This window comes from Thamnophis sirtalis, unplaced genomic scaffold (assembly GCF_051295495.1).
Source record: "Thamnophis sirtalis isolate CommonGarterSnake01/CBP01778 unplaced genomic scaffold, rThaSir2_p1.2 scaffold_1, whole genome shotgun sequence".
NCBI lineage: Eukaryota > Metazoa > Chordata > Lepidosauria > Squamata > Natricidae > Thamnophis > Thamnophis sirtalis.
In genome coordinates, this window is record NW_028261381.1 from 73,040,637 (window position 1) to 73,067,436 (window position 26,800).

Consider the following 26,800-nt stretch of genomic DNA (forward strand, 5'->3'; position numbering starts at 1 on the left):
TACTGCACACCATATTATATAAAACGTTGTCACTGCTCTTTTGTTGAAAAACAAACAGGCTAAGGGCCAGGCTCAATAAATGACTTCTAAGAAAATTTTTAAGAACTGACCTCCAAGTTCCTTTTAGAAACAGAAAGCAGGAAACTTTTGTAATCCATATGGCTTAAATCCAAGGACTAAAAATACTTTAGATTTCAAATATACTTTTCTGTAGCCCTATTCAAAACTGGGATCTTCTATGTAGGCACACTGAACTACAATAACTAGAGTTTCCATGGATTTGTAGTACCCCTTGGTAAACAAATTCCAAAGGAGAATCTTGGACAAAGAACAACTGAGCCGCTGCTTGGTTGGATACTGTTTTCAAGATGACTATCACCTGACTCTTTTATGGGGAAAAAGCATTGTTATGTCTCCATCAATCATGTATTAGCAACCTCTCTTTATGGCTTGACAGAGGAATGATAAAAATGGTTGCTCTGTATCCATCTTCATTTAAAGTGCTGCCTGCTTCTCTGCAGTTTGCTGTAGAAGGAATATGAAGTGGCCAAGCAAAGTTGGTTCCGTTTTCCTCAAAAAACAAATAGCAAATTCTCAGTCACATGTACTTCCATTAGACATCAAAAACTTAGATGTGATATTTGAAAGCATCAAAAATATGGCAAGAGTAGATCTAAAAAAAGAGGTATTATTTATATAAGTATATCAAAGACATTTATTAGATAAGCACGATGAATAATGGCATAAGAAGGCGTGGGCCAAAAAAATTTTCTGAATCTAGACAGAAAGGAAGGAAATATTGAATATTTAAAAAAAAAACAACACACAAATTGTATCCAAGGGAAATTCTGTGAAGCAATCTGGTGGAGACAACAGTGGTATTAGAAAAACTATTTATTTATGTAAGAGATTTAGAGGCTCCAAAGTGACTCTGAGTGGCTTACATCAAGTAAGAACAATCAAAAACAATTGGGGAAAGTTGGGATTTGGTATCTGGAAACATCCCTATCTTGGCAAAAAAGAGGATAGGTACATCTCCCATAGGAATGGAGCGGGGAGGGGGGGGGAAATGAGTGCCCAGAATTTTGCAATCAAGCTACTTCCCAGCTTCTACAGATATACTCACAGTTGTTTCACTATCAGTTAATGATAGTATGTGAACATTTTAACAATAGATCAAATATAAATGTCACACAGGATTTTTCAATTAAAGCAGTGTATGCAAGTAGCTTTCAATCATTTAGCAACAAAAACTGCAAGGGCAGCTATTAGCCTCTAAAAGACTGAAATGAATATTTTCAAAGTTTTCATCTCATACAAAGGGATTAAAAATAGATCACTAGAAAACAGTCCACCTTTTTTTCTTTTGTTGTTAAATAAATTATTGGGTCTCTGGCCATGCATCCATAACACTGACTCATCCAATGTAGGATACAATAATTTCCAGATAGGCCTCATTAGCAGACCATCAATTTATAGGAGACTGCCTCATTTCTCAGTTATCTATAGATAATCCTCGACTTACAATAGTTTGTTTAGTGACCATTCAAAGTTACGACGACCCTGGAAAAAGTGACTTATAACCGGTTTTCAAACAACCATTGCAGCATCCCCAGGGTCACGTGATCAAAATTCAAATGCTTGGCAACTGACTCATATTTATGACGGTTGCACTGTCCCAGGATCATGTGATCACCTTTTGTGACCTTCTGATGACCAAAGTCAATAGATTCACTTAACAACCATGTTATTAATGTCAGCCCTCGGGCTGCCATTCAGGGGGGAGCCCGTCCATCGCCACCCCTGCTCAGCCATGCTTACACACCACCAATGCTGCCACGTTGATGTTGGCTCTCTGATGTTGGCGGAGCCTGTAGCTGCATGTGGCTCTGTAAGGCTTCCCTCACTATTCTGCATAGTAACTCTTCTACTTGGGTGCAACCGCCTACTCTGACGTAACTCTTCTGCTTGGATGTGGCTAACCAGGAAGGAGGCTATGGTGACACTGAGTGGGGGTGTGGCGGAGGGTGTGGGTCATGGTGATGGTGGGTGGGTGGGTGTCATCTGGGTGGAGTTGTGGGTGACACTGGGTGGGGTAATGGTATATATATGAGTGATGATGTTAACTTGGTTAGAACTGACTTGGATTTGCTTACCTTTGTATCATTGTCATTTAGTGCTGGTTATCACGTAATATTAGCTAGAGATAAAGTTTTTCACCAAACAAACTGACTCTCTGTTTGCATTCAACGTGAACACCGGAACATGACAATTAACTTAACATCTACAGTGATTCTCCTAACAACTGTGGCAAGCAAGGTTGTAAAATGGGGCAAAACCCACTTAACAAATGTCTCACTTAGCAACAGAAATTTTGGGCCCAATTGTGGTCATACGTTGAGGACACCTGTAATACATTCTTATTTATATCAGGTTGTAAATTTGAAAAAAGGGAAAGTTTATTACTACATTCTCATGCCTGAACTTAAAAAAAAATTTTTTTCTACAAAACTGTCCAGTCTTTTTTTCCCCAGTTCCTGTGTTCAAAACACAGCTTGGAATCATTAAACCATATCCATTTCAACTATTCATATAATAATGGCATAGCTTCACATTCAGTTTCTAGTCATAAACTATGTGTTTTTTTTCCTGCTGTGGCACTTTTTAAATCAGAAAACATTTGCTGGGAAATCTTGTTTTAAAACAAAAAGATTTTTTCCCCTCTGATTCCAGATGAAAGCAAGGTAATTACTGTCATCCAGTGTGAGGAAGAACAATTTTACACAGGAGGGGAATACTGCTGCTTCATTAGCTCAATACAAACTTAAGATCTCAAAATATTCTACACTGTATTTGTAGTAGGTGTACTCCTTTAAAATTGGCCATGCCCACCCAGCTCCACGAAGGGAAAAAAAAATCTCATTATACATTACATGACAGCAACATGACACGCAAGTTTGACACCCTTGTCCTAAGTGAACAATTAAGACAAATTTTCCTAACCCAGTGCCTTCCAGCTGTTTTGGACTCCACCTAAAATCCCCAAAAGCAATGCAGGCTGTGAATTAGTGTATTAAAACCCAACCCTTCTCAAGAGCATCAGCTTTGGTGGGGGGGAACTACATTGACACTTTTAGAAATGCTTAAAAGCTGCAAACTGAGATAATAATATTCTCTACCTCTATTACAGGTTTGGAAAATAAAAAAGATTGAATTAAAAGGAAAAATACCTACTAGGCAAGTTGATCTGCACCAGCCTACATTATTACCTTCACTTTGTCACAATAGAAAAAAAAATCTTTTTTTGACCTCATCTGCCAAACTACAGGAGCCACACAGATCTGGAAAAGTGATCCACAGTGCTGGTCATTGAAGATGGTGGCTTCAGTTTGGCAATTGTGAACAAAAAAGGGGAAGAGAGCTCGATTCAACTGAGCCAAGCCCCAAACAAAAGCCATTCAGGCCCCTTCCCCAATTTTCTCATTTAATTTTGCTGATCAGATTTTATTACACTGCTCCCAACTGACCTTCCTGAGAACAATGCAGGCTACTGTTTTGCACTTCAAAATGACAAAACCAGACACTTAAGCCACAAAGCAGAGCCTGCAGGATGTGCAAGTGTGTGAGCATACACACACACACACACACACACACACACACACACAAAGAGGGGGAGGGGAGAGAGGGAGGGAGGGAGAGTTCTTCTCCAGGCAGCCTATCCCTTTCACCCTCCATCAAGGAGAGAAAAATGCAGCAGTGGGATGTTGCAAATGTAACCTTTCCACCTCTTTCTTTGTAGGTAAATTTGAAAAAGACACCAGAGACTGCTGAAAGATGTCCCAAAGTAAAAAGCAGGCATGAAACACAACCTTGCAGCTAAGAACCATACCCAAGCGCAATGACGCTTTCCTCTAAACATCTATTTTTAAAGTGATATCAAGAAATCAAAAAGTTGAAGGCGTCCATAAATAACAAAACAGTTGAAGAATGTCCTGTCCTTTAGAACCTCCTCGGAGGGAGATCTGGGTTTCACAACAATAAGGCCCAGTTCATATACAAACAAGGATGAGGCGATCAAGCTCTCTTGGGATGAATTCACACAGCGTGACATCATCCCATCAGGATGCAGGTTCCAACACAATATGTGTGCTATTTCCCCTCAAAAATCCCCCTTTTCCATATTTCTGTAATGATCTGGTTTAGCAATCAAAAAGTATTTACAAGGTTATAATACAGTTGGTTTCCTTTGGGGCGCTCTTTGAGGTGGAAGGGTGAGCTACTTTTACAAACTAGAAGAATCATGTTGGGTACTCTCTGTCAGCATATGAAACTAAGTACAAGAGAAGAAGAAGAAGAAGGATTCTCCGATAAGAGGGAGTTATGAAATTGTCAGGTTTCCACGGAGAAGCTGGAAGGGGGGTAAGGAACACTTTGTATGCTCTACCCAAGGAACTAGTGGGTAGAAATAGACGTAACAAATAAAAATAGAATTCCATTAAGCACAGAAGGATAAAAGAAGAATGGCTGTAACCTGTGCATGTTCACAGAAAATTGAAAAGCTCCCTCAAAGCAGCCTCAGCCTCAAATGAATACTAACTACAATGCTAAAGATTGCCAAAAAAAAGTGTGTGTGTGCATGTGGGTAATCTTTCTAGTATTACTTTTCCTGCTGCAGTTACATATTATCCACCTCTTGTTCACATTCTAAATATAGCAGATCTTGCGCAGAATTATTTGTCACATGCAGCTGCATTTTGAAAAGCTACCACCATCACAATCCTGCCTCACACACAGACAAGCTCTGCTGCAGAACTGGATGCCTGGCCCATACCATCCCAGTCTGCAAAAAGGGCCCCGACTAGCACGTGAAAAGAAAAATGCAGTCAATAAAAAGACAAGAGAACATCTGAGGTAACCATCACCAAGAACACCTACAGAGCTCTGCCCCCGCCGCCCCGCCAAGGCAAATCTCTCAAACAGTGGGAGGCCTGAGGCACCAAGGTTGCCTCTCAAAGTTGCAACAACCGAAGGTAGCCTGGAGAAAGAGAAGGGACGATTTACATGCTGCCTTCCCCACTTCAGCAGCTGATTTGAACCTACAAAGGTCTCCCCACCACTACCTCTTGTATCACTGCAGCCAAGAAGGCACAAGAGAGAAACCCAACAACCTCAGAGCTGACTCAGCAGAGGACCTTGCCAATTAATAGTTCTTTTGACTCTTGTGTCTTCAGCCATTCTCTGCTTCTCTACAACCTACTTTTTAATGAGAGAGATGGGGAGAGAGAGGGAGAGGGAATGAAGGTACAATATGTGGTGATTACAGGGGTGGGTTTCAGCCGGTACGCATTGGTATGCCCTTACCCGTTCGTGAAATTTAGTGTGTCTTCCCGTTCTTCTGGAGGCTGTGTACCGGAATGCTCCCTCCCAGGCCCTGCCCCCTTGCTCGCTTCCCCCACCCACCCAATCGCTGCTTACTCGCTCGCCTGTCTGGCCCAGGCTTGCCCCGCCCATCCACTTCCTTTGTCGGAGCGGAGGATTAGGAGAAGCCCATATGGGGTGCACACCCTTCTTTTTGACAGCCACCTCATTTCCAATTGGGGGGGGGGAAATCCATGCAGAGGGAGGAAAAACATGGATTTCTCCCCCCCCCCCGGCACTGGAAACCAGGCGGCTGTCAAATAGAAGGTAGTGCACCCCATGTGGCTTGTTCAAACAACCGAAGAAGGAACAGGAGGGGAATTTGGCTGTTAGAAAAGCCCACATGGTGTGCGCGCCCTTCTCTTTGACAGCTGCCTCGTTTCCAATTGGGGGTGAAGAAATCCATGTTTTTCCTCCCTTTGCATGGATTCCCCCCCCAATTAGAAATGAGGTAGCTGTCAAAGAGAAGAGCACACACGCCACGTGGGCTTCTCCCAATCCTCCGTGCGCGTGAGTGATGTCAGGTTGGCCACACCCACTCAGTCCCATGCCCCGCCCCCACCTAGCCATGCCCACCGTACTGGTTGTAAAACATTTTGAAATCCACACTGATGGTGAAGTACTGACATGGGTGAGCCCAAGTTCCACTTTCTGCTTGCCCCAAGGTCATGGTCTCCTTTGCCTTTGTCCTTTGTTTGCCATTGTCTCATTAGACCAGCGGTGGGCAATTAATTTTACCAAGGGTCACGTGGGACTGTTGTGGAAGTTTGAAAGAAGGGGGCTGCACGCACCACACATGCAAACTGCAAAAAAGAATTGCAGTCACCTCAAAATAAAAGCAAAGCAACTGTATTGTGTGCATGGAATACACTTATTTCCATTTGATTTCTAATTTCTGACCTGATGCAGGCTAGATAGGGACAGTTAAAAGGCCAGATGTGTCCTGGGGAGGCCATCAAATGCCCAGGTCTGCATTAGATCCTAAAATCTCAATTGGGAGAAAAAAAATCTAAAGCACAAATGACTCCCCATCCCATCTTTCTGCTTTCTTGGGTCACAGCAATTAACACTGAACCTATAAACTCTGTTCACATGGCACCTGATAAGCTCAAATTTGGATTTCTAGTTTACATCTGAGCCACAGCAAGATCACAACTTATCAGGAAGTGAGCCATTCATGACAAGAGGTGACATGCATGATCCGCCCTACCCCAAATCAAATCAAGAAGTACACCTGCAAAGTGCAGTTCTATTGTGAGATATGTTGCGCTTACAAACACATCTCTGTGTTAGAAGCTATACAATCTTAAATTTCTGTGGTCTTTACCTTGACTTTCCCGCTCTGTCACTAACACACTTCTTCTACTACTACCTGGCTATATTTCAGTCATGACTCAATTATGACTCTGATGGTTGAAGTACTGGCTTAAACAAATGAGGAGGGGGAATGCAAATCTTTAGCTCAATTAGTTTTGAAAGACAGGCACCAGTCTTCTTGAAATAAGGAAATAATAGATGATCCAAGTCTCCATCCATGCTAAGCTTCAGTGAGGCTCAGAAAGAATTCAAGCATGGACATTTAGATTTTGATTTACCAAGAGAGAAACAACATTTGCCATCACTGCTACAGTAATTTCACATACCCTTCTTTTTAAATTCTCCCAAAATCTTTATCATTTATCAGTTCCATCTCACAGGAGGGCCTTGATATAAGCTCATTTGAATGGAAATAAAATGGCATTCCTTACCAAGAGCATTCACGTTATTTGCTCAGACTTTAAAACTGGTATGGTAGCTTACATACTTTTGGAATGCCCTATATCAGTTTTGGAGGGCAGTGCTAATCTCCCCTCTGTTTGCAAACTGTTCAGACCAGTCTCATATGGTAGTTATGTACTACTTTAATAAATGACAAGGATTGAGAAGTCTCTAGAAATGCAGCCAAATTTACTACTGTGGCAAGTAGAAGTTTTTGATTGCTTCTTTGGGTATATCTACTTAAGGGACAAATAGGTTTTTTATTGGATAGGTATGCATTGTGCTGTTTTAACTTCTATGTTTGGTCGGTGACAATATTTTTTAAGACTTAAAATATGCCCTGCAAAGAGTCTGGGACTGATGGTGTGCTGAGAAAGCCCCAGGGTTACCATGGTAACCCTGGAATCCTGAACCAGGCAACATTAGCATAGCTACCAGTATAATTGTTCTGAGATTCTCCAAGAATAGAGAGACTATTTCTAGTCCACCAATCTAGTCCACCAACAAGGCCCTTATTCCATTTTGTAGGGGTGGATGCCTGGTGAGACAAATCTATAGGATTTCTATAGATGACCGCAACCCTTCCTTGATCCTCCACATATACAAACACCAGATAGCAGCCCAGGAGTCAGTACACAGGTTATCTCATAAACTTAGTCCAGGTGGAAAGAAGTGTATGAAGAAGCATTTCAGAGTGTTGAACATAACTCCATTTTAATTAACTCACTATAAATAAGGCTGGGAAATTCCTATGATAGTTTCCAATACACTGCATTTATCCCATATCTTACTGAAATCTTACACTTCCCATTTCCTTGGCCTTGCCCAGTTTGAGGGTGGGGTGGGGTGGAGTATATAGTGTATTAGTACTATCTTATTCCAGCATTTTCTAAAAGAATCACAAAGTGAGAGGGGAAGTCAGCATGGAAACCCCAGGATTTTATCAGAGTGAGAAGTCTGAAACATCCTGATCCTGGAACTCTTAGATAATGTACTTATTCCCTTTCAGCATCTTTCTCTTACTTTCCCCTTAGGAAAAAGTAATAGCAATAGCACTTAGACTTATATACCACTTCACAGTGCTTTACTGCTCTAAGCAGTTTACAGAGTCAGCATATTGCCCCCCAACGATTTGGGCCTCATTTTATCCACCTCGGAAGGATGGAAGGCTGAGTCAACCTTGAGCCTGGTGAGATATGAACTGCCAAATTGCAGGCAGCTGACAGGCAGCAGAAGTAGCCTACAGTACTGCATTCTAACTACTGCGCCACCGTGGCTTATAATCATATAGCCATGCAAGAATATCCACACAATAGATGACTATGCCAACACACTTACTTTCTTCTAGAATACTGCAAGTTCTCTCGTGCTGATGGCACACTGCTGCTGTCATCTCAAAAGGAGGGTAAAATTATATGTTATTGTTTTGCAAAGCAGCCCATTATTCATTCTGGATAAATGAGCTGATCAAGGAAGGCTTGTCACTAACAACTGTCAGTGGGTATGCAACTCTACAGTTTTCTTTAAGGCCACACAAGTATTTACTAACTGCATGCATGGATTTCACTTAAGGAAAAAAGGGTGCACTATAAAGCTTGTATACTCAATTAAGATTCACTAAATAGGTTGCAGTTACTTTTGAGAAAGCTATGTAGGATTTGGGGACATCATTGCAATTTTATCCATACTTACTTAGAAGAAAACTCATATAAAGCACTAGGATTTGCCTCTATCAGACTGAAAGTATCAAACTAGCTGGCAACAAGTTCCTTTTTTGTGTTTGGAACCCTTGTGTTTGCACTCTTCTTGATGAAAAATAAATGTGGCTCATTTGAAAACTATAATTCTATTTTTAAACTATTTACATTTCCAAAAGAGAAGCCAGATGTATGCATTAATATTATATAAAGCTTTCCTGACCTATCATGGATCAGTCCTAAGATGCAGGTATAGCTCATGATCCCTATTTTATAAAATGTGTGTGTGTTTGGGGGGGGGGGAGGAAGGAGGGAGGGAAAATGCATATGATGGGGGAATTTAAACATTTCCTTGACAGCAGAACATTCCTCTGCAAAGTCATGTAATGGAATTTCAAGATAATCCAATTCATACTTAACAGACCATGTGGATTAGTACAACATAAGACATAAATTATATAACAGAGTTGGCTTGGGTTTCCAAAGTCCATAGGACCATCTTAACCATTAACAAAAATAAAAATAAAAACAAACCCCAAGGATGATAAACGATGCTCCCAGCAAAATGACAGAATGGCAAAGCAAGGGCCTTTCAGAGGAGCTGGACTGCAATTCCCCATTACCTACAACCAGAACTCTGAAATGGCAACTGTAATCCAAAGCATGTGGAGACAATCAGGTTATAGAATTTAATGGTGTGTCTTCTATTGTGGTTTTTCTTTGGATCACCTATCATCATGTTAGGAAAAAGAACATCAGTCCGTTTCTCATTCTTCATTTACATTTCTGGTGGAAAGAATGATTAAATTCAAATTATAAGCATGGATTGCATTAAGGCTAAGAGAGAAGGAGACAACTTTGTGAAGAAAACACCGGGTTTCTCACCTCTATGGTAGGGTCATACTCATCAACAAAATGATTCTGAATCAGCTGAATAGTCAATGCACTTTTCCCAACGCCTCCTGCTCCAACCACCACCAGTTTGTACTCTGTCATCTTCTGAGCTACCCCAGCTCAGGGTCTGCTCACGACACAAGTGCCTGGAAACAAAATGAATAAATAAAAGCATATGAAGATCATAAAGATCAGGCAAAGTGTTTCTTCCCATATCCCAAATCATTGTCAATTATGCTACATTACCCCCCCAAAAAAGCCCCCAGAAATAACTACAGCAAAGGCACTGGAAGTCAGAGCTGTAGCTGCAGATAAGTACCGTATTTTCGTAGTGTAAGCCGCACCAAGGTTTTGAAGAGGCAAATAAAAAAAAGTTTTTGCACTCTGCAAACCTCCCCAAAATAGCCTGTTTTTTTTGCAAAAATGGGCCCGTTTCCCCCCCCCCCCAAAAAAAGGCATGGATACCCTTTAGGGGGCTTGCAGAGTATTCCTGGGGGAGATGCAAAAACGAGCAAAAAAGGCCAATTTTTCACGAAAATGGGCTCATTTTTTTGTTAAAAAAAATGGGGGCATGGATAGCCTTTAGGAAGCTTATAGAATGCTCCTGGGGGCTGGGGAGGGTAAAATTGAGTAAAAAAGGGGCCATTTTTTGCTCATTCCTGCCCTCCCCAGCCCTCAGGAGCTCTCTAAAAGCTTCCTAGAGGCTATCCATGCCCTGCACGGCCATTTTAGTGAAGAGGGCGGAGTTTCAGGAGGCAAAAAACGCTGCATTCAGTGTATAAGACACACCCTGATTTTCAGCCTCTTTTTTGAGGGAAAAATGTGCGTCTTATACTCTGAAAAATATGGTACATCCTTAATTCTTTTCATTATATAGACAGGGTAATTACAACATCCAGAAGCTCTAAGGGGGAACAAGCCCTCTGAAAAGCATTGTGTAAAACAATACAAGGCATGCAAAATGTGCACGATGTGGGGAAAGGAGCTATTCATTATTCAGGGCTCTGTTAATCAGTATTTAAAATCTATTGCTGGCCTGGTACAATAAACAGAGTGCCAGGATGAGCTATGAAGTCCTCCTCCTGCATCTACGCGTTACTTAAACTTATGTGGCTGATGCAACTAAGGTAAAGGATAAAAACACTTGTAAATATGAAAGTGCTGCAAGTGAAATACAAATGCCTGCTCCTCTTTTCATGCTGGAGTTTATCTGCCATTTCTCTCTGCTCATCAAGAATATTTTCCAATTCTGGAAACAAACAATTAGATGAATTTCCTAGATATTCTAAATGTTAAAAAAAAGGCTTTTAAAAAGTAACAAATTTGGGAACTATTAAAAAATTGCTCTAAACACTTTTTTCTCTTTTCATATATGTGAACAACGTGAGAAGCAATCACAGATACAGCTCGCAGCAATTTCCACAATCAGAGGAACTCCCAAAGCATTTCTATAATGACAGAAATGCTATGATGCACACCAATGCCACCAAAATTGTGTTCTCCCTTTCCTCTTCCTTCCCCACCAGACGTATATTAATTTTGTGCTGTATGCTATATGTAAAGCTAGAAAAGAATAGTACAGGTAGTCCTTGAGTTACGACCTCAATTGAACCAAAAAATTATGTAGTTAAGTGAAACATTTATTGAGTTTTGCCTCATTTTACGACTTTTCTTGCCACAGTTGTTAAGTGAATTATTGTGTTTCTTAAGTTAGCAACATGTTGTTGTTAAGTGAATCTGGCTTCCCCACTGACTTTGCTCATCAGAAGGTCGCAAAAGCGGATGACATGACCCGGGTCATAGCAACCATCATAAATATGAACAGTTATCAAGTGTCTGAATTTTGATCACATGACCATGGAGATGCTGCAACGGTCAGAAGTGTGAAAAACTGCATTGAACAGTCACTAAATGAACTGTTGTAAGTCGAAGACTACCTCTAGTTTGCAATTTAAAGCATGCTAAAGAATAGCTTACACACTTAGTGTGTCAAACACACTTAGAAAAGCCCGGAAATATCATCAGCCAGGTGTTTTCTGTTTTCCCTTTTTATTTTCTTGATATACACTACATTCAGTAGGATTTCAGAATATTATTTTATACCTGTTACATATGTCAATGGAGAGCTTACAATTTGCTCAAATTACAGATCCAAATAGTTGCAGAACCAGTGTGTGTGCTTCTTAAAATAGCCTTGCTCCCACACAGCCATATTTTTCACCTGAATTGCAGTTGTAGGTGTAAAGGTGGGCTGTCCATTTATGTTTCAACCTGTCCTCCCCAACACCGGCTCCGAGAATTGAAGAATTTCAAGACTAGAAAACTGACTCTAAAAATGGCCTGGGTGTAAATCATATTGTCTTTTTTTAAAAATAACACATTTATTTTTGCATTTATCTGTTCCTTTCACCTTTCTTTGTTGTCATCATTCCCAGTTTCCAAATCATAGTTAGAATGGGAATGTTACATTTCCCAATTGACATTTTCAGGACTAAGAAAATCCTGCCAGAACAAGTTAATGTAATCTGCCAAGAGAAGTCTTTGAATTAGGAGGATTAGCAATTGCAATTTTAATAATAAGTGTAGTAACAACAACAATACATTTTTTTCAAAACCCAATATGCAAGTGTTTTAGATGACATAAATGAATCTAGGAAAGAAAATCTGCTATGAATTTTACATCATGATGATGATGATGATGATGATGATGATGATGATGATGATGATGATGATGATGATGTTATCCATTTAGTCATGTCCGACTCTTGGTGATTGTATGGGCCAGGTCTCACCACATCTTCTGATCGGCACTACTTCTTTTAAATATTTCTATGCCAGTGATGGTGAACCTTTTTAGCACCGAGTGCCGAAAAGGGTGTGTGTGTGTCAAAGCTACAACCTGGAAGAGTGTTGGCATGCACGCACCAGAAATTGTATTTCTGGTTTCCAGCACACACATGTGCGCTGGCCAGCTAGTCTTCCAGTTACTGGCATGCATGCGTGTGCAACAATCATCTAGCCGGCATGCATGCGCACAGCGGAAAACAGAAGACCAACTCTTCCAGTTTCCGGCACTGCCACATGCACGAAAGCTATTTGATCATTGCACATGCATGCGTGTCAGATACCAGGAAAAGGAAGCGCTGATGCTGTGCATACCAGGCAACATTGCTCCGCGTGCCACTCTGGGCACGCATGCCATAGGTTCACCATCATGGTTCTATGCTCTGGCTGGTGTCACTTTGATGGTGTCCAGACACTGTGATCTTTGATGGTCTGGTTTCTTTCTACTGCTAACTCTTCCAAATATAATTGCGTGGAATTCTCCCACATGACATGGCCAAAGTAAGTGAGACAACTTAATGATAAACACTTGATAATGCTCAATGATTAATCAATACTTTGCTTTTTGTTTAATAAATATATTTATTTGCTTTTTAATGTATTAATACTTAGCAATACACTTCCATTTAGAGTTAAGTACAGGTCCACATCAGAGACAACTAGCACAGTATTTCACTGATATAGGACTCATTCTTCTAAGCTACACCACAATAGTTACCTGCATTTGTTACTACAAAAAAAATGGAGCCAGAGCCAAAACACTGCCCGTATCCAAAGCAATATTTTCATGAAAAGGTTCCATTTGAATAGAGCGTAGGAAACTAGTTTGTTTTTCTACAAGACTAAGATTCTCATGGATAACAAAGGAAATAAATTAAAGACCAGGACATAGTTCATTCTGAAAAGAGGATTACTCCCATTACATCCATAGCTTATTACAGAAGGAACAGAAATGAGTAAGAACGACCAGATTCAGAAGCAAGTAATCCATCTGTTAACACAAGTCAACTCCATAATCAACTTACAATGCTCAAAATGAATTTGGAAAGTACCGATCCAAACCAGCCATATATCTGTTCTTATCTGTTCTTCCAAATTATGAACTAGCACTCCAAACAACAGCGTAGCAGAAGCACCCATCATTTTTAACAAACTTAATTTGCTAAATAAGCTACTTTGGAAAGTTCTTTTTCTACGACAGATCCACTACAGGTCATTTATTTCCCTATAGATCTAATAAATACGTACGCTCGTGACAGATCTTCATTCCTATCCAAATTTTCCTGCAAAGACAGAGAATGCTGAAGAGGGCAGCTTAGCTTTCTGGAACCACTTTTCACTTTCTGAAACCAGACATATGAAAAAGATTTGCTCTGATCCTGAGATCACCAAACCCTTGCTACCAAGTGGGATTCTATAATTTTCTCCTGTGGTTCTCTTCTTGGAGGAACTAAATCTGTCTCCCACTACCTGGAAAAGACTGCAGAGAGAAGAATCGAATCCCAGAAAGATGGATAGAGCTGCAGATGAGTTGGTAACCAAGCAATTGATGGTTGGGGGAGAAGAAGAGATGTTAAATTTTCTCTAACTAAGGCAATTCTCACTGAAGCTGGTTCTTAGCAGTTTATTGCAACGAAGTGAACTTTTTAAGAGGTAACCAGAAAGAGCTATATTCCCATCATTAGGCATGTTTCACACACATAATAAACTAGTTCTTTGGACCACAGCGTAACTACATTCTATGGTACAATTAGAATTTCATTCATGTACGAAGAATTTTCCACCCACTTGGGCCACCGTGAGATCCCTTTGAAACACAAGGCGAACCACAAAAAAGAGACAGACAATTACAGATGAGAAACAAAAAGTACTTTATTATGGAATGGATTAAGTGTGTTAAATGATACCACCTTTTGCTTTGGGTCTTATAAATACCAGCACGCAACCTTGGATGCACCCTCATGTACACAGCCAAAATTAAACAGCTTTTAGTAGTGCTGAAAGATAAAAATCCCTGTGGAGGCCCTTCCGCTTTTGGCCAGGTCACAAAGCAGCCCTGGCCACCTCTGATCTGCAGGCACGCCTCAAAATAAAGATATAAACAAGCCACTTAAACTTTCTCTGACTACATTGACATGTGGGCTGCACCCTGATGTTTAGACCCCCCCTCACAAAAATCCAAATCCAGGCAAAGATCAACACAGGGCAAAAATGATTTTCCTCCCCAGACTTCACACTCCAGGTAGGAATATCTTTATTTATGCATTTAACGTGTTTCACATCAAAGTCTATTACTTCACATTTAAAATCAATTGTTACTATAAGTACTACCAGTCTCATGTACTAATTTGGTAGCCTACTTTCAACTGTTATTCTCTATGTCAAACCACTGAATAAATCTTCCTTTTCAAGCAGTTGCCTTGCGTGTTTATTAGTGATCCGGCTTGAACTCTAACCCAGAATCTTTTCTTCTAACAATTGGCAACCACTAAGGTTCCTGATCAGCAAGAGACTAACTTGGCCGATATGAAACTTTAACCAAACAGCATCAGTCCATATTGTCCAGAGGCTCTGCCATGGCAGATAGTGAAGGGAGTTTTTGATTGGGGCCAAGCAGCTTAACTTGGATGACCCAGTTGGTGACTACTTCACAAATTCGTGTTTGTGTGTTCAGTGAATGTGTGTGTATGTGCTGTTGCCTAGAATCTACATCCCACATCATCCTCAGCTGCACCACAACTCCTATGAGCTTGTGTTGAGCCATGATTGGGAGACATTGGAAAACAAGGTAGATTGACAGTCCCACCAGGCTGTGAAAGGCTGAGTGTCTGGGCAATTGCTAGCCTAGTCCTGCAAAGTCAAAATAGAAAAGGGAGTGCCTGTACTCCGTTTAGGGAGTCCTCCCTGAGTGTGAGGCGCTTGAAAACTGACTGGCAGATAGGAGTGCCTGTACTCTTCCAAAGAGAGTCCTCCCAGATGCATGGCACCTGAAAAGTGACCATTGGGTAAAAATGTGTGTCAGCCCTTCTTCATCTTGTCTTACTTTCAGGCACCATGTCCTACATTTTCACTCGTGCAAAGGATTGAATGAAACCATGAGACATTGAGCATCAAACAATGCTAACTTGCCCATAGGAAACAGGGAGAACTTAGTAATAGGATAACTGCATTATTTAAGCAGTTTGGAGACAGTTGCATAAGCATCTTAATGCTAATAAAGAGTTTATTTGGAACTGAGAATTAGCTGGAAATCAAGTTTTGGTCACACAATTACTTTTAATTTTTTTTAAAAAGGCAATGAAATAGCATTTCTTTCCTTGTGAAAGCAAATAGCTTCAAAAGAGAATACAAGAAAAGAAGGCTGAAGAGTCTTCAGGCAGATTTAATTAAGAAGAATGGAGAAGAATTCATATGCCCTGGAAATTTCTCTCTTTGTGTTGTGTTCCTCTCTTTGTGTTGTGCCTCCGGAGTTAGAGAGATTCAATTCCTGGAGCTAATCTGATTTCACTCACAATAACTTAATCCCTTAAAATGAGATAATAACAACAGAGAAAGGGAACGATTGGCTTTGTTCAATGTGAAAGCCATCGGTATCACTTGAGCTTGGCCACTGCTTGGTTCCTGGTGCTTCAGAGCAGCTTCTCAGCAGTCGGTCAACCACTTCATAGCAGGGCCTCCCAAGAAGACTGGCAGCTTGTCACCACCCCAGAGTGGCTAAATAACCTCCCATACAGTTCAGTCCCTCCTACCAATTATCCTGAAGATACAACACAAACATTAGGAGAAAGGGGGGGGGGGGCTAGCATATCAACAGGCAGGTCTGCTGCCTATGAAGCACCCCAGGAAGCATGTGACCAAGTCAGTTCAAAAGGAGACATTACCGCTCCACAGATTGTCACACTTTAATTTCTAGAGCTCAACTTCCATCATAATGCTCCTGACAACAGTCTGACCACTACATCACCCATCCACTGCAAATGCCACTGCTAGGTTTAACATTTGGCTATTAACCTATTAACATTTCCTTTTCAAACAACAAGTGAATAAACTGCTTGGTGCCACACGGTAAGTGAATAATTCCAGTAATGTCTATTCTCATTCCATATTGAAGTGTAACTATCAGTTATAAGAAACACGTAACTATTATGTTTTCTGAATAAGAAAATATCTTGCATTAATTAAATCATTAATTAGGGTGCAGGAAAAGGAGTCCATAATTAATTCCGTTTGGTCTAGTGGTCTAGAGGGTTGTTGTCGTGGGGAAAATAGGAGGAGGGTTGGATATGTTCATCGCCTTATTTATAAAAATACTAAAGGCAGAACATAAATAAAAAATAAATAGGCTTATTTCTTATAAAGGGGACCTGTTTCATCAAATAACATCATTCAAATGCATTGGAATTACAATCCCTAACAAGAATGTTAATATCTGCACCTTCTGGGATTTATACTCTAGTCTAAAACATCTGGAAGAAACCAGGTTGAAAAAGTTCACCTTTGTCTGGGCAGGAGGATTTTTAAAAAGCCGACGTCTTGTAAACTTTGGGATGTCCCTTAGCCAATTACTCTTTTCTGGCTTGGCTAAAAACTCTAGAATTAAATACAATGGACTAAAAAATGTATAAACGACAAGAATATTCTCCAGCTCAGAATACCTTCAAAGATGCTACCTCTCTTCTTGTGGGGTATTGACAAAGACTCAGGTTAATTAACCAGGCAATCCATTAAGCAGAATCTGATATCTTGGACTTAGAAGGTGAACTTAGATTTTCACATTCTATAAATAGACAGGCACCATTATTCAGCCTTCCAGCTCCTGGATTCTATTTGTTTACATGCTGATCCATTCTTCCCATAGCCAGCAGAACATCTGTACTTCAATTTGGCTCCAGAAAGACTACCGTATAAAGTCAGCCAGCACACTCAGAATGGAAATCGATCAGGAGACTTCACTCTGCTCAATTCTGTGAGTCAGCACCACTACACACACACACACACACACACACGGACACACACACACACACACACACACACACACACGTAATGTTCTCTCTCTCTCTCTCTCTCTCTCTCTCTCTCTCTCTCTCTCTCTCTCTCTCTCCTTTTATTGAAAAACAGGGTAAATAATTATCTAACACAGAAACATAAAGCAGCTTAAAGTTGGAAGAGGCAATTTAAGTTAGGTTCAGTTGCTGTTCAGTTTGGGATTCAGGTGTCCAAGTTAAGCAAGCAGGAGAGATATTTCTACTATGAGGAAACTACATATTCCAGATAAATCTGTGTACCTCACATGAAACACTGTATCAAATTATATGTAAGAAAAGTATTCAAACAAGCCATGTGTACTAGTGCATTAGTTATTATATATCTTGAATGCAGATATGAACTTCCCGTGTGAGTTTGCTCAACTACTATGTTCTTTCTTGAAGTGTAACATTAGATGTATTATTTTCTTCTCCAACAGAGCTTGCAAAGAGAAGGGGTTATTTTTTTTTAAAATTTAGAGTCTCAGATTCTAGAATATTCGTATAAAGTAAAATAATTCTATATCAAGTCATTATCCCTGTCGGGTGAACACACAAGTTTGCCCAGGGATTTAGATGTTCTACTCTATTATATTTTAATTTAAATCTTAAGGCTGAGCAAGTTCTGCCGCCTTTGTATTATTCCTTTTACTTTTCCATTCATCTGTTTGCTGCAGTTTTAAAATCTACTTTGTAAGTGACTGAGACTGTTTCCTCAAATAAATAGAATGGAATGCTAATTATGAACAACTTAAAAATATTCACCACAAAAGTAAAAGGATATGAGTTCTAAGCAGACACTCCATAACCATCTTTGGCTGAGATACTTTCAACCAGCATTGACTTGCTATAATGGATTTGTAATTAGCCTCTTTAACTCATTGTCCTCTCCCATCATTGACTAAGATATTTTCTACTATATACATATTTTAACCTTGAAAAATGCACTTGTAAATATTTCTTACCCGGACTGTTGTAATCCCTTTCTGCATGTACACTAGTTTCATAATGTCCAAGATTACGATGTCACTGAGAAGAGACATATCACCCAAATACATGCTGCTAAACCAGAATTTGGAAGAGAGGCCTAATTCAGCAACAGATCATCATCAATTTCCATGTTGTCTCCCAGGGTTACCTCATGGTAAGATGGGCATCCAATAAATTTTACAAGAAAGCAGATAAACAAACAAATGTTAGTAGTCTTCTATTTTGTCAGTCTATTAATCGTACTTTGTGGCCATTTATCTATTTTTTTAAAACATGCATGTGAGGTTTTTTTTAAAAAAAACTCAACAGGTGGAAGCACCCATTGGACTATATTGGGGTTGATTAACATAATAGAACTCTAGTCCTATGGACTATCTAAGGAAATTAAAAGAATGTATTGGAAAAACAATGGCAAGCCACTTCTGTTCAGTAACCAATGGCAAAGACACCTTTAACTTTTTTATTTTAGTCCACATTCATTTTTATGTTCAATTCCAACATCCAGAACGAAGAAAGCATTTTGAGGGTGAAGAGGCTCTGGGTCTCTCCCTTGAGTGGAGGGAGAAAGAACTTGAATGAAAAAGAATCATAGGGGAAATAAAGAACAAAGGAAATTACATTGATTAAAAAAAGAGCATCCTGAAGAGAGAGACCATTTAGGAAAGGTCTCTAGTATTTTCCATATTCCCCAGTTACCTCTGTTTCTTTCTGGTATGCTCAGAATCATCAGAAGTAGACTTGTTGGGTGAACTGGATGACTGCAATTCCTTACTGATATTGTCTATGGCATGGCCAACGTCCATTTTGACAGACTTTGTAAATCTGCTTTCACAGAAAACCTGGTCAGTCCCCTTAGCAGTAAAGTAGATATTCCACCATGCAAAGAGTCTCAGGTTCACCCCTAGGCATGTCCAACTGTTAGGGTGAAGCAAAGCATGGTAAAAGATCTTTGAAGGTAGTATTTCCAGGGGCAGAGTTCCTAGAATTTATTAATCCAACTGCATTTTTCCCACAAACCTTTCCTCCCAACACATTTACTCTAAAAAGAAGAAGTGAGGGATGAAGTAATATGAAAATGGTTGGGGAACTGCCTACACGTTACCTGGATTCTAAAATTATGTCTACCAGGCAGTGTGACCAAATGATGAAACCTCATCTAGAAACAATAATGTGCACGATGTTCCATACACAATCCATGCAGTATATAGGTGTTTCAGTGCCCCATGCTCAAAATTAAACGTGAGTATTTCAGACATTTTTCTTGGTAAACAGAATGAAACAGGGCACTGTATTCAAGATACATATCAAAATATAATTAAATTGGGCAGAAATGATCCAGGCAGAGGGACCACAAAAATGGGGGGAGGGAATCAAGTTGAAGGATTATCTTGGTGATGGTTGCTGAAGGAATGGAAGTTGCTGGCAAGAAGGGGAGACAAAGGATCAGAGAGATATTTTCCCTGAGAGCCAGTTTTTGAGATCACTGGAGTAAGAAACAGAGGGCCGGGCAACATGTACAACGATTTTGAATAGAATCAGGGGAAGGATAAATTCTGGGAAGACTGAAGAGTTAGCTATGTCACAATGGGATATCAGCAGTGGCTGAAGAGAGGAGGCGGCGGCAGAAAGGAACAGACGGTGTTGAGACCCCAAAGAGGTGGGGATACAGACTATGTGGAGGTAAGTGATGGGGTGATATGCACCAGCTTTTGTTTACCCGACAGTGTATATCATTGTGGGAGCAACCAAAATGTTCAAAATGTGCCTTTTGTTGAACTGCAATCAATCCAAAATGGCTTTGTAGAACTTCAGGAGCACGATCATTCATTGTGGGGTTGAAATGAAATATATTTACCATTTTATGAATATCCCTATTTAGGAACATCAAGAAATTCTGCAGAGGCAAGTAAGTAATATGAAACTAGACAGCCCAAAGACCAAACTGACTGTAGACCAGAGGAGATTAAGAAGGTGGTTTTGAGAATCTTCTGTAAGTAATAACTCTCCCCACCAAAAAAAGATACACCCATATTTTCAAGTAACATGGGATAGCTACAGAAAAGCATTATCAAAGGTGCTTGGATAATTTAAAGATTACTGTAATTATATGTTTAGACTATATAAAATCTTTTTGAAGATTTTTTAGCAACCAGGACATAAACTTTATTGACTAGATGTATTTATTTCACCATTGTGGTTTTATAAATGAAGCAAGAGATTCTCCATTAAATGTAATTAAATGTTTATTTCACTTTTCAGATCACAAAGAATGACTAAATAAAATGAAATGTGTTCCCACAATAGGCACCAACAGATTTTGTATGTCTAATGCAAGACTGCATTTAATCTATGCAAATACATATTTGGTTATTGAGACATCAAGAGTGAGGCTGTATGAATTTTCATTTTATATATTAGGGCTTGGATCTAGTATTTTGTAGCATAACATGCTTGTGGGTAAAAGTCAACTTTAACTTATATTATTCCTATGCCCTTAAAAATCTCCAGAGAACAATACCATGGAAAGTGATAGAGATGGGATGGAGAAAGGAATACAATGCCAGAGAGAAATCAGCAATTCAGGGTGAAATACTACTGTACCTAAGTCACTTGCATTCACAATGAAGTTTTTGTGTAGGTTTGGAATCAAGCTTATAGTTTTAAAATGACTATCTTTAAATACAATGTGGGTGCATATAACTTGTAGGAACATGCATAATAAGCAGGCTTTAAAAGGAATAAAATAACTCAGAATTAATTGTAGCTCTTGAGTCATAATGGAAAACAATATTGAGAGAAAAGAAAGAGAGACAGCACACTTATTAAAATGAACACAACACCATTCCAAATTTTGTTCAAAATAAACACATTAAAACCTAAGGCACAGTAAAGCCATTTCAATAAAACTTTAACATACAGAACTCCATACAGCTTTGATACAATTCACTCCCACTTAATGTATAGTAATCCTGCCTGCAGTACCTTTCACTCTACTTTCCAACTTTATGGGTCAAATGGTGAACACACAAAAGAATGGTTTTATAACTTCCAAGCAATAAAAACCTCAGAGAAAGTGCATGTCCATTAACCCTGGTTTCTGAATTAAAACTAAATACACATGGCACTCCTCACACATCTAAAAACAGAATACTAAAAAAAATGGCACACCTATAAAGAAGTTCAGCTCCAACATCTCAGTCACTACTTTGGAGTTGGAAGAGCAATTCCAAAACAAGTAACTCATGTGGAGTCATAAGGAGCAATTCAACCATATTCAGTGCCAAATTCAGTGCCAGGAGGCTGGCCGGCCTCCTCCAGCAGAATTTCATGCAAGGAAGCAGTAAGAAGTAAGAAGTCTTCCTAAAGTAATTAAGTTGGCAAATACTTTTAATAGTTTAATTATTTATTTATAAACATACACAAAAGCAGTTTGCTGAAGCAGACTCCAAAAATTATTAGATTACATCCTTTTGTTTCCATCTGGAATCCACAATCCAACGAGAAAGTCCAAGACCACAGAAAATTCAGATTTGTGCTGACTGCTTCCCTCTGTTCAATCTTGGCTAATCCATGAGAAATACATAGATCCATGACAGTGGGGGAATTCAAACATTTTAACTACTGGTTCTGTGGACGTGGTGTGGTGTGCGTGGCATGTCTTGGTGGGCATGGCAGGCGAAGGATAAGGTAAAATCTCCATTCCCTCTCCACTCCAGGGGAAGGATACTGCAAAATCCCCATTCCCTCCCGAACAGTTGGGACTTGGGAGACAGAGAATAGATGGGGGGCGGGGCCAGTCAGAGGTGGTATTTACCGGTTCTCCGAACTACTCAAAATTTTCGCTACCGGTTCTCCAGAACTGGTCAGGATCTGCTGAATACCACCTCTAATTCTGAAGTAGGAATTTAAATATTACCACACTGCACTGCAATAATTTGAAAGCATTCCAGATCTGCACCTACAGGAATTGTTAACCTTGAGGGAGGCAGACTTTAAAATGAGTTTAGACAATCCTTAAAGCCTGCCTAGGTTATATGATTACCTAAAGACCAAATTAAAGCCGATGCTGCCCACATTCCACAAAAAAGTTTAAGATTACATTCTACCTTAGATGAAAGAGGGTGTGTGTGTGTGTTTTTGTGTATGTGTGTTTGTGTGTGTGTGTGTGTGTGTGTGTGTGTGTGTGTGTGTTGTACTCACCTATATCTGCATTCCAAGCAGGGAAGAGGACAAAGAGAGCCTCTAGGCAAGATTATATGTATACTATACTGACAAATAGTGCTTCCTTGTTTGCTTACTTCTTCATCACTCAAAAACAGCAGAACTGAAACTCGTATCATTATACTCTCTGCTTACTATATTGTCTATACATGATTTGGAACAGAATAGAGCATTTATTCATGGATTAAAAGCCTATGTTTAACTTTTCACTCATTCCAGCTGCGTATTTGTTGAGCTGCCCTATGTCAAGATTAAAAATCTTGAAGCTTATAAACTTGACAATATTAATATTTTTACCAATTTGGCATTCTGGTTTAGAAAAAGATCTGGATGGTTGAAATGTCAACTATATGTCCTAAAGCAGATATAACAGAGGCAATTAAAGTAAAAAGGTTGAGAAAATTATATTTGCACTGGATTAAGCATGTGGTATTAGATAATATGATAAAAATTTAGAAAAAATTTAATGGTGTCTCTGTGATGCCATAGTAAACAACAGTAACAAAACAAAAATAAATTGCAGACAAGTAGAAGGTTAAACCAGCTTTTAACAATGTTTAGATAAATTAATTTAAGTTACCAATCACCACATTTTTGTCAAATTTGTCCTCCTTTCTTTGCGTTGGTATTTTGATATAAATATTACAGATACTTCCTGAGTTCATCACCCACCCCAGCTACTCCATAGTTGATACGTGTCTCATGTATTTAAATATTTTCCTCTATCAGACTTCTGTATTTTCAGAAAATGTGGAAGAAATCACTGAAATGTCAGAATTTAAGTACCCAGTTTGATATCAAAGATTTGGGATTTAAGTTTTGCTTGCTTTAATTCTATTTATAGAAACTAAAGCAAGAATGAGATTCGGTGAAATTTGGCTCAACATATTCCGTGAATTCAGCCATAGTATCCTAGCAAGTTGCTTAAATGCTTCCAGTTATAGTTATTCGTGCAACAATTTTTAAGCAAATAAATGTAACATGTAGCATGAATCCAACCACATGATTTTATGGGGGAAAGGAGATATATTTGCACCTTTGATGTAAGATCTGAATGTACTTTCTATTTTGTATAAACTCTGGCCAAAAGAATTTGATTTATGTCATTTTTATTTTATTTTCTGCATAATCTATTTGGATTAGAGTATTTAAAAACCTGAAGGAAATGTGAAACTCTGAAGATTTGCATTTAATTTTGAGCATTCTACAGGAAAATGATGTGCTAATTATATACCAAGGAGGAAGACATTCCCATCAGTCAGCTTCAGTATTTCTCAATCTCATTTTCCCCAACTATTTCCTTGTTTTATTTCATGTTCTTTTTTTATCTCTTGTGTTCACTGTTTGATTCTATATATAATGAATAATTAAATAATACCAAAAAAGTCTGGCTTCTATCAGGAAAAAAAAATCTCAGAACCTACATTTTGCATATTTAACATAAAAAATTATAAATGATATAAAGCATGGGTGTCAAACTTGCTGCATCATGTTGCTGTCATGTGATGTATCACAATGTTTTTCCCCTTCGCGGAGCTGTGTTGGGCGTGGCCTGTGCGTGACGCATCTGGCTCGTGGGCCACCTGTCTAATACCCCTGATGTAAAGGTTCTCATCTGTACTAGCTAATGTTTTATTTTTTTAAGTAGGCATTTCTGATTGGACACTTACTATTTTAAAAACTATTTTACTGAAATATCAGTATACAAATTCCACAAACAAACAAGCAACCTGAATAAACTAGGCATCAGTACCAGTCCACTATGAATCAATAGTGGCAAATGAACTAATCAATTCAGAAACAGCTTTCAGTCTAAGAAACATATGATCTTAACTACAACATGGTACCCTTTGGAAAATATAAAGCACTCATAATTTATACAGATAATTTATACACATTGAAAACTCTTAATACTTAAAATTTCACTTAAAATAACTGCTTACAATCTAAGTAATGACAAACAGAATCCAAGGTCTCCCATTTTTTTAAAATTTACTTAATATTGTAAAATCATATTTTGAGTAAATAAACAAGGTAAGGAAAGCACACAGAGCAATGTTTCTGGAATGTTTTCCACTCTCTTAATAGCAGCTCCCACTTGGGTCATCTAACTGGGAGAGAAGAGAGACTAAGAAGCAGTATTTGGCAGTAACAGGCTTTCTAGTACAAATCAATTGGGGGGTTTTGTTTTTCCACATCCCCTTTTCTGGATTTGGTCCATTTTTTAACTTAATTTTTCTTCTGACCACCTGTGTCCCCACATCAAGATTGGTCCATTCTGTACTGGAATCAGAGCTATCCTACTGACATGGTTCTGAGCCCCTTCATGTAATTTCTCTCCAATGGCTTGGGAAGAAAAAAGTAGGGTTTTGAATAAGTTCAGGGAATTGCTTTCCTTCATTCACATAAAAGGTAAAGGATCTCCTCGCACATATGTGCTAGTCCTTCCCGACTCTAAGGAGTGGTGCTCATCTCCACTTCAAAACTGAAGAGCCAGCGCTCTCGGAAGACGTCTCGATGGTCATGTGGCTGACATGACTAAACGCTGAAGGCGCATGGAATGCTGTTACCTTCTATTATTTCATTTCCATTCCATTACCTTACATTCACATAGGCTAATGCTAAACTAAAGGACACAATGGAATGTATTCTTCCATAATTGTATTCCTGGAATTTCCCATTTCAACCTTGCACACTTCTGAACTAAAAATGTTTTCAATCAAACCAACCTTCCCTTATCACAGAAACTCTGCAGTCGGAATCCAACTTGCTGATTGACCACATATTCATCAAAATGTCCCCTCACCACAACCTACTCATACTGACAGAGAAAACCTACAAGGAAGCTGTAACTGAATTATGCTAGTGCTATTACACTACTGTACTGTGGTCCTCTTGTAAATGTAACACAGAAAACAATTATCTGCATTATGGAAGTTCATCCCTTTATGAAGCCACACTATGTTTCAATTAAAACTCACTTAAGATGAGAACAGACTAAATTGTTGTGTACTTGGCAGAAAACAGTGATATTGTGCCAATTGAAAAGGCAGGTTTCTAAATAAGCTGCAATAGACATTTCTAGTAAAACTTACTCCAGCATTTAGGAAATTAGTAGTCATATTGTGTATAACATTTCATGGGAGATCATTATCTGATGAATGAAACAACAGAACACCCTAATCTATGCCAATTGCTATACTGGTTTTCTTGTCTCCAATTAAGCATTTCCTAGTACTGAAGTCCTAAGCCTTCTTTAACAACGTGAGAATGTTTCATATGGCCCACAATTAAAAAACAACAACAGATTAACACCTAGTACCGTATTAGGAATTCACATGGCCTGCCCTACTCAAATAAATTCTATTTACAATATTACAGAATAGGGATTATGATACTATATACATTTCTATCACCTGGATCACAGCAGGGGAAGATTTTCTTATGTAGCATATTTAGTATGTCCATTATCTCACTGCTTTCACACAAAGAGACACAGTTTTTGCTAAGGCGATATGTCACACTGGGGAAAATGGTTATCCTTCACAAGACAGTCTCTCTGCTCCATAAAATATGTAAGTTGATCCTAATTGGAACCAGATTTAACCTGACCAAGCCACTGCTAGGATGGGATATCTGTCTCCAATATGAAGTTGGTGTTGACTTTTAGTCAATAAAAGTCAACAACAACTTAATAGCACATAATCACCCATAATCACTCTGATGAGTCCCAAATAGGATGAAACCAATGATTCCCTTAATGGTCAATATGACTGAAGTATGAGCATGGTAGAGCTGCAATCAAGATAACTTACCTTATTTCTATGTATTTTATACCATTTTATAAAAATGTGAAAAAGTAAACACAAAGAAAAGTGAAGGAAGAACAGAATGAACTTTTTCTAAGGGAGAAAGAGAAAATAGTAATAATGAAACACTGAATGAAACTGCTAA

General features: G+C 39.1%; 1 protein-coding gene across 2 annotated transcripts in view; it reads right to left on the reverse strand.

Annotated features, from left to right (window-relative positions):
- Window positions 1-26,800, reverse strand: part of HRAS (HRas proto-oncogene, GTPase) — a 75,521-nt gene that overhangs the window by 21,075 nt on the left and 27,646 nt on the right. For both annotated transcript variants that reach the window (XM_087716053.1, XM_087716061.1), the window contains exon 2: window positions 9,759-9,913. In XM_087716053.1, the coding sequence (XP_087572179.1) occupies window positions 9,759-9,869 (111 nt within the window). In that variant the 5' untranslated portion in view covers window positions 9,870-9,913. The remainder of the gene's footprint in view (window positions 1-9,758; window positions 9,914-26,800) is intronic.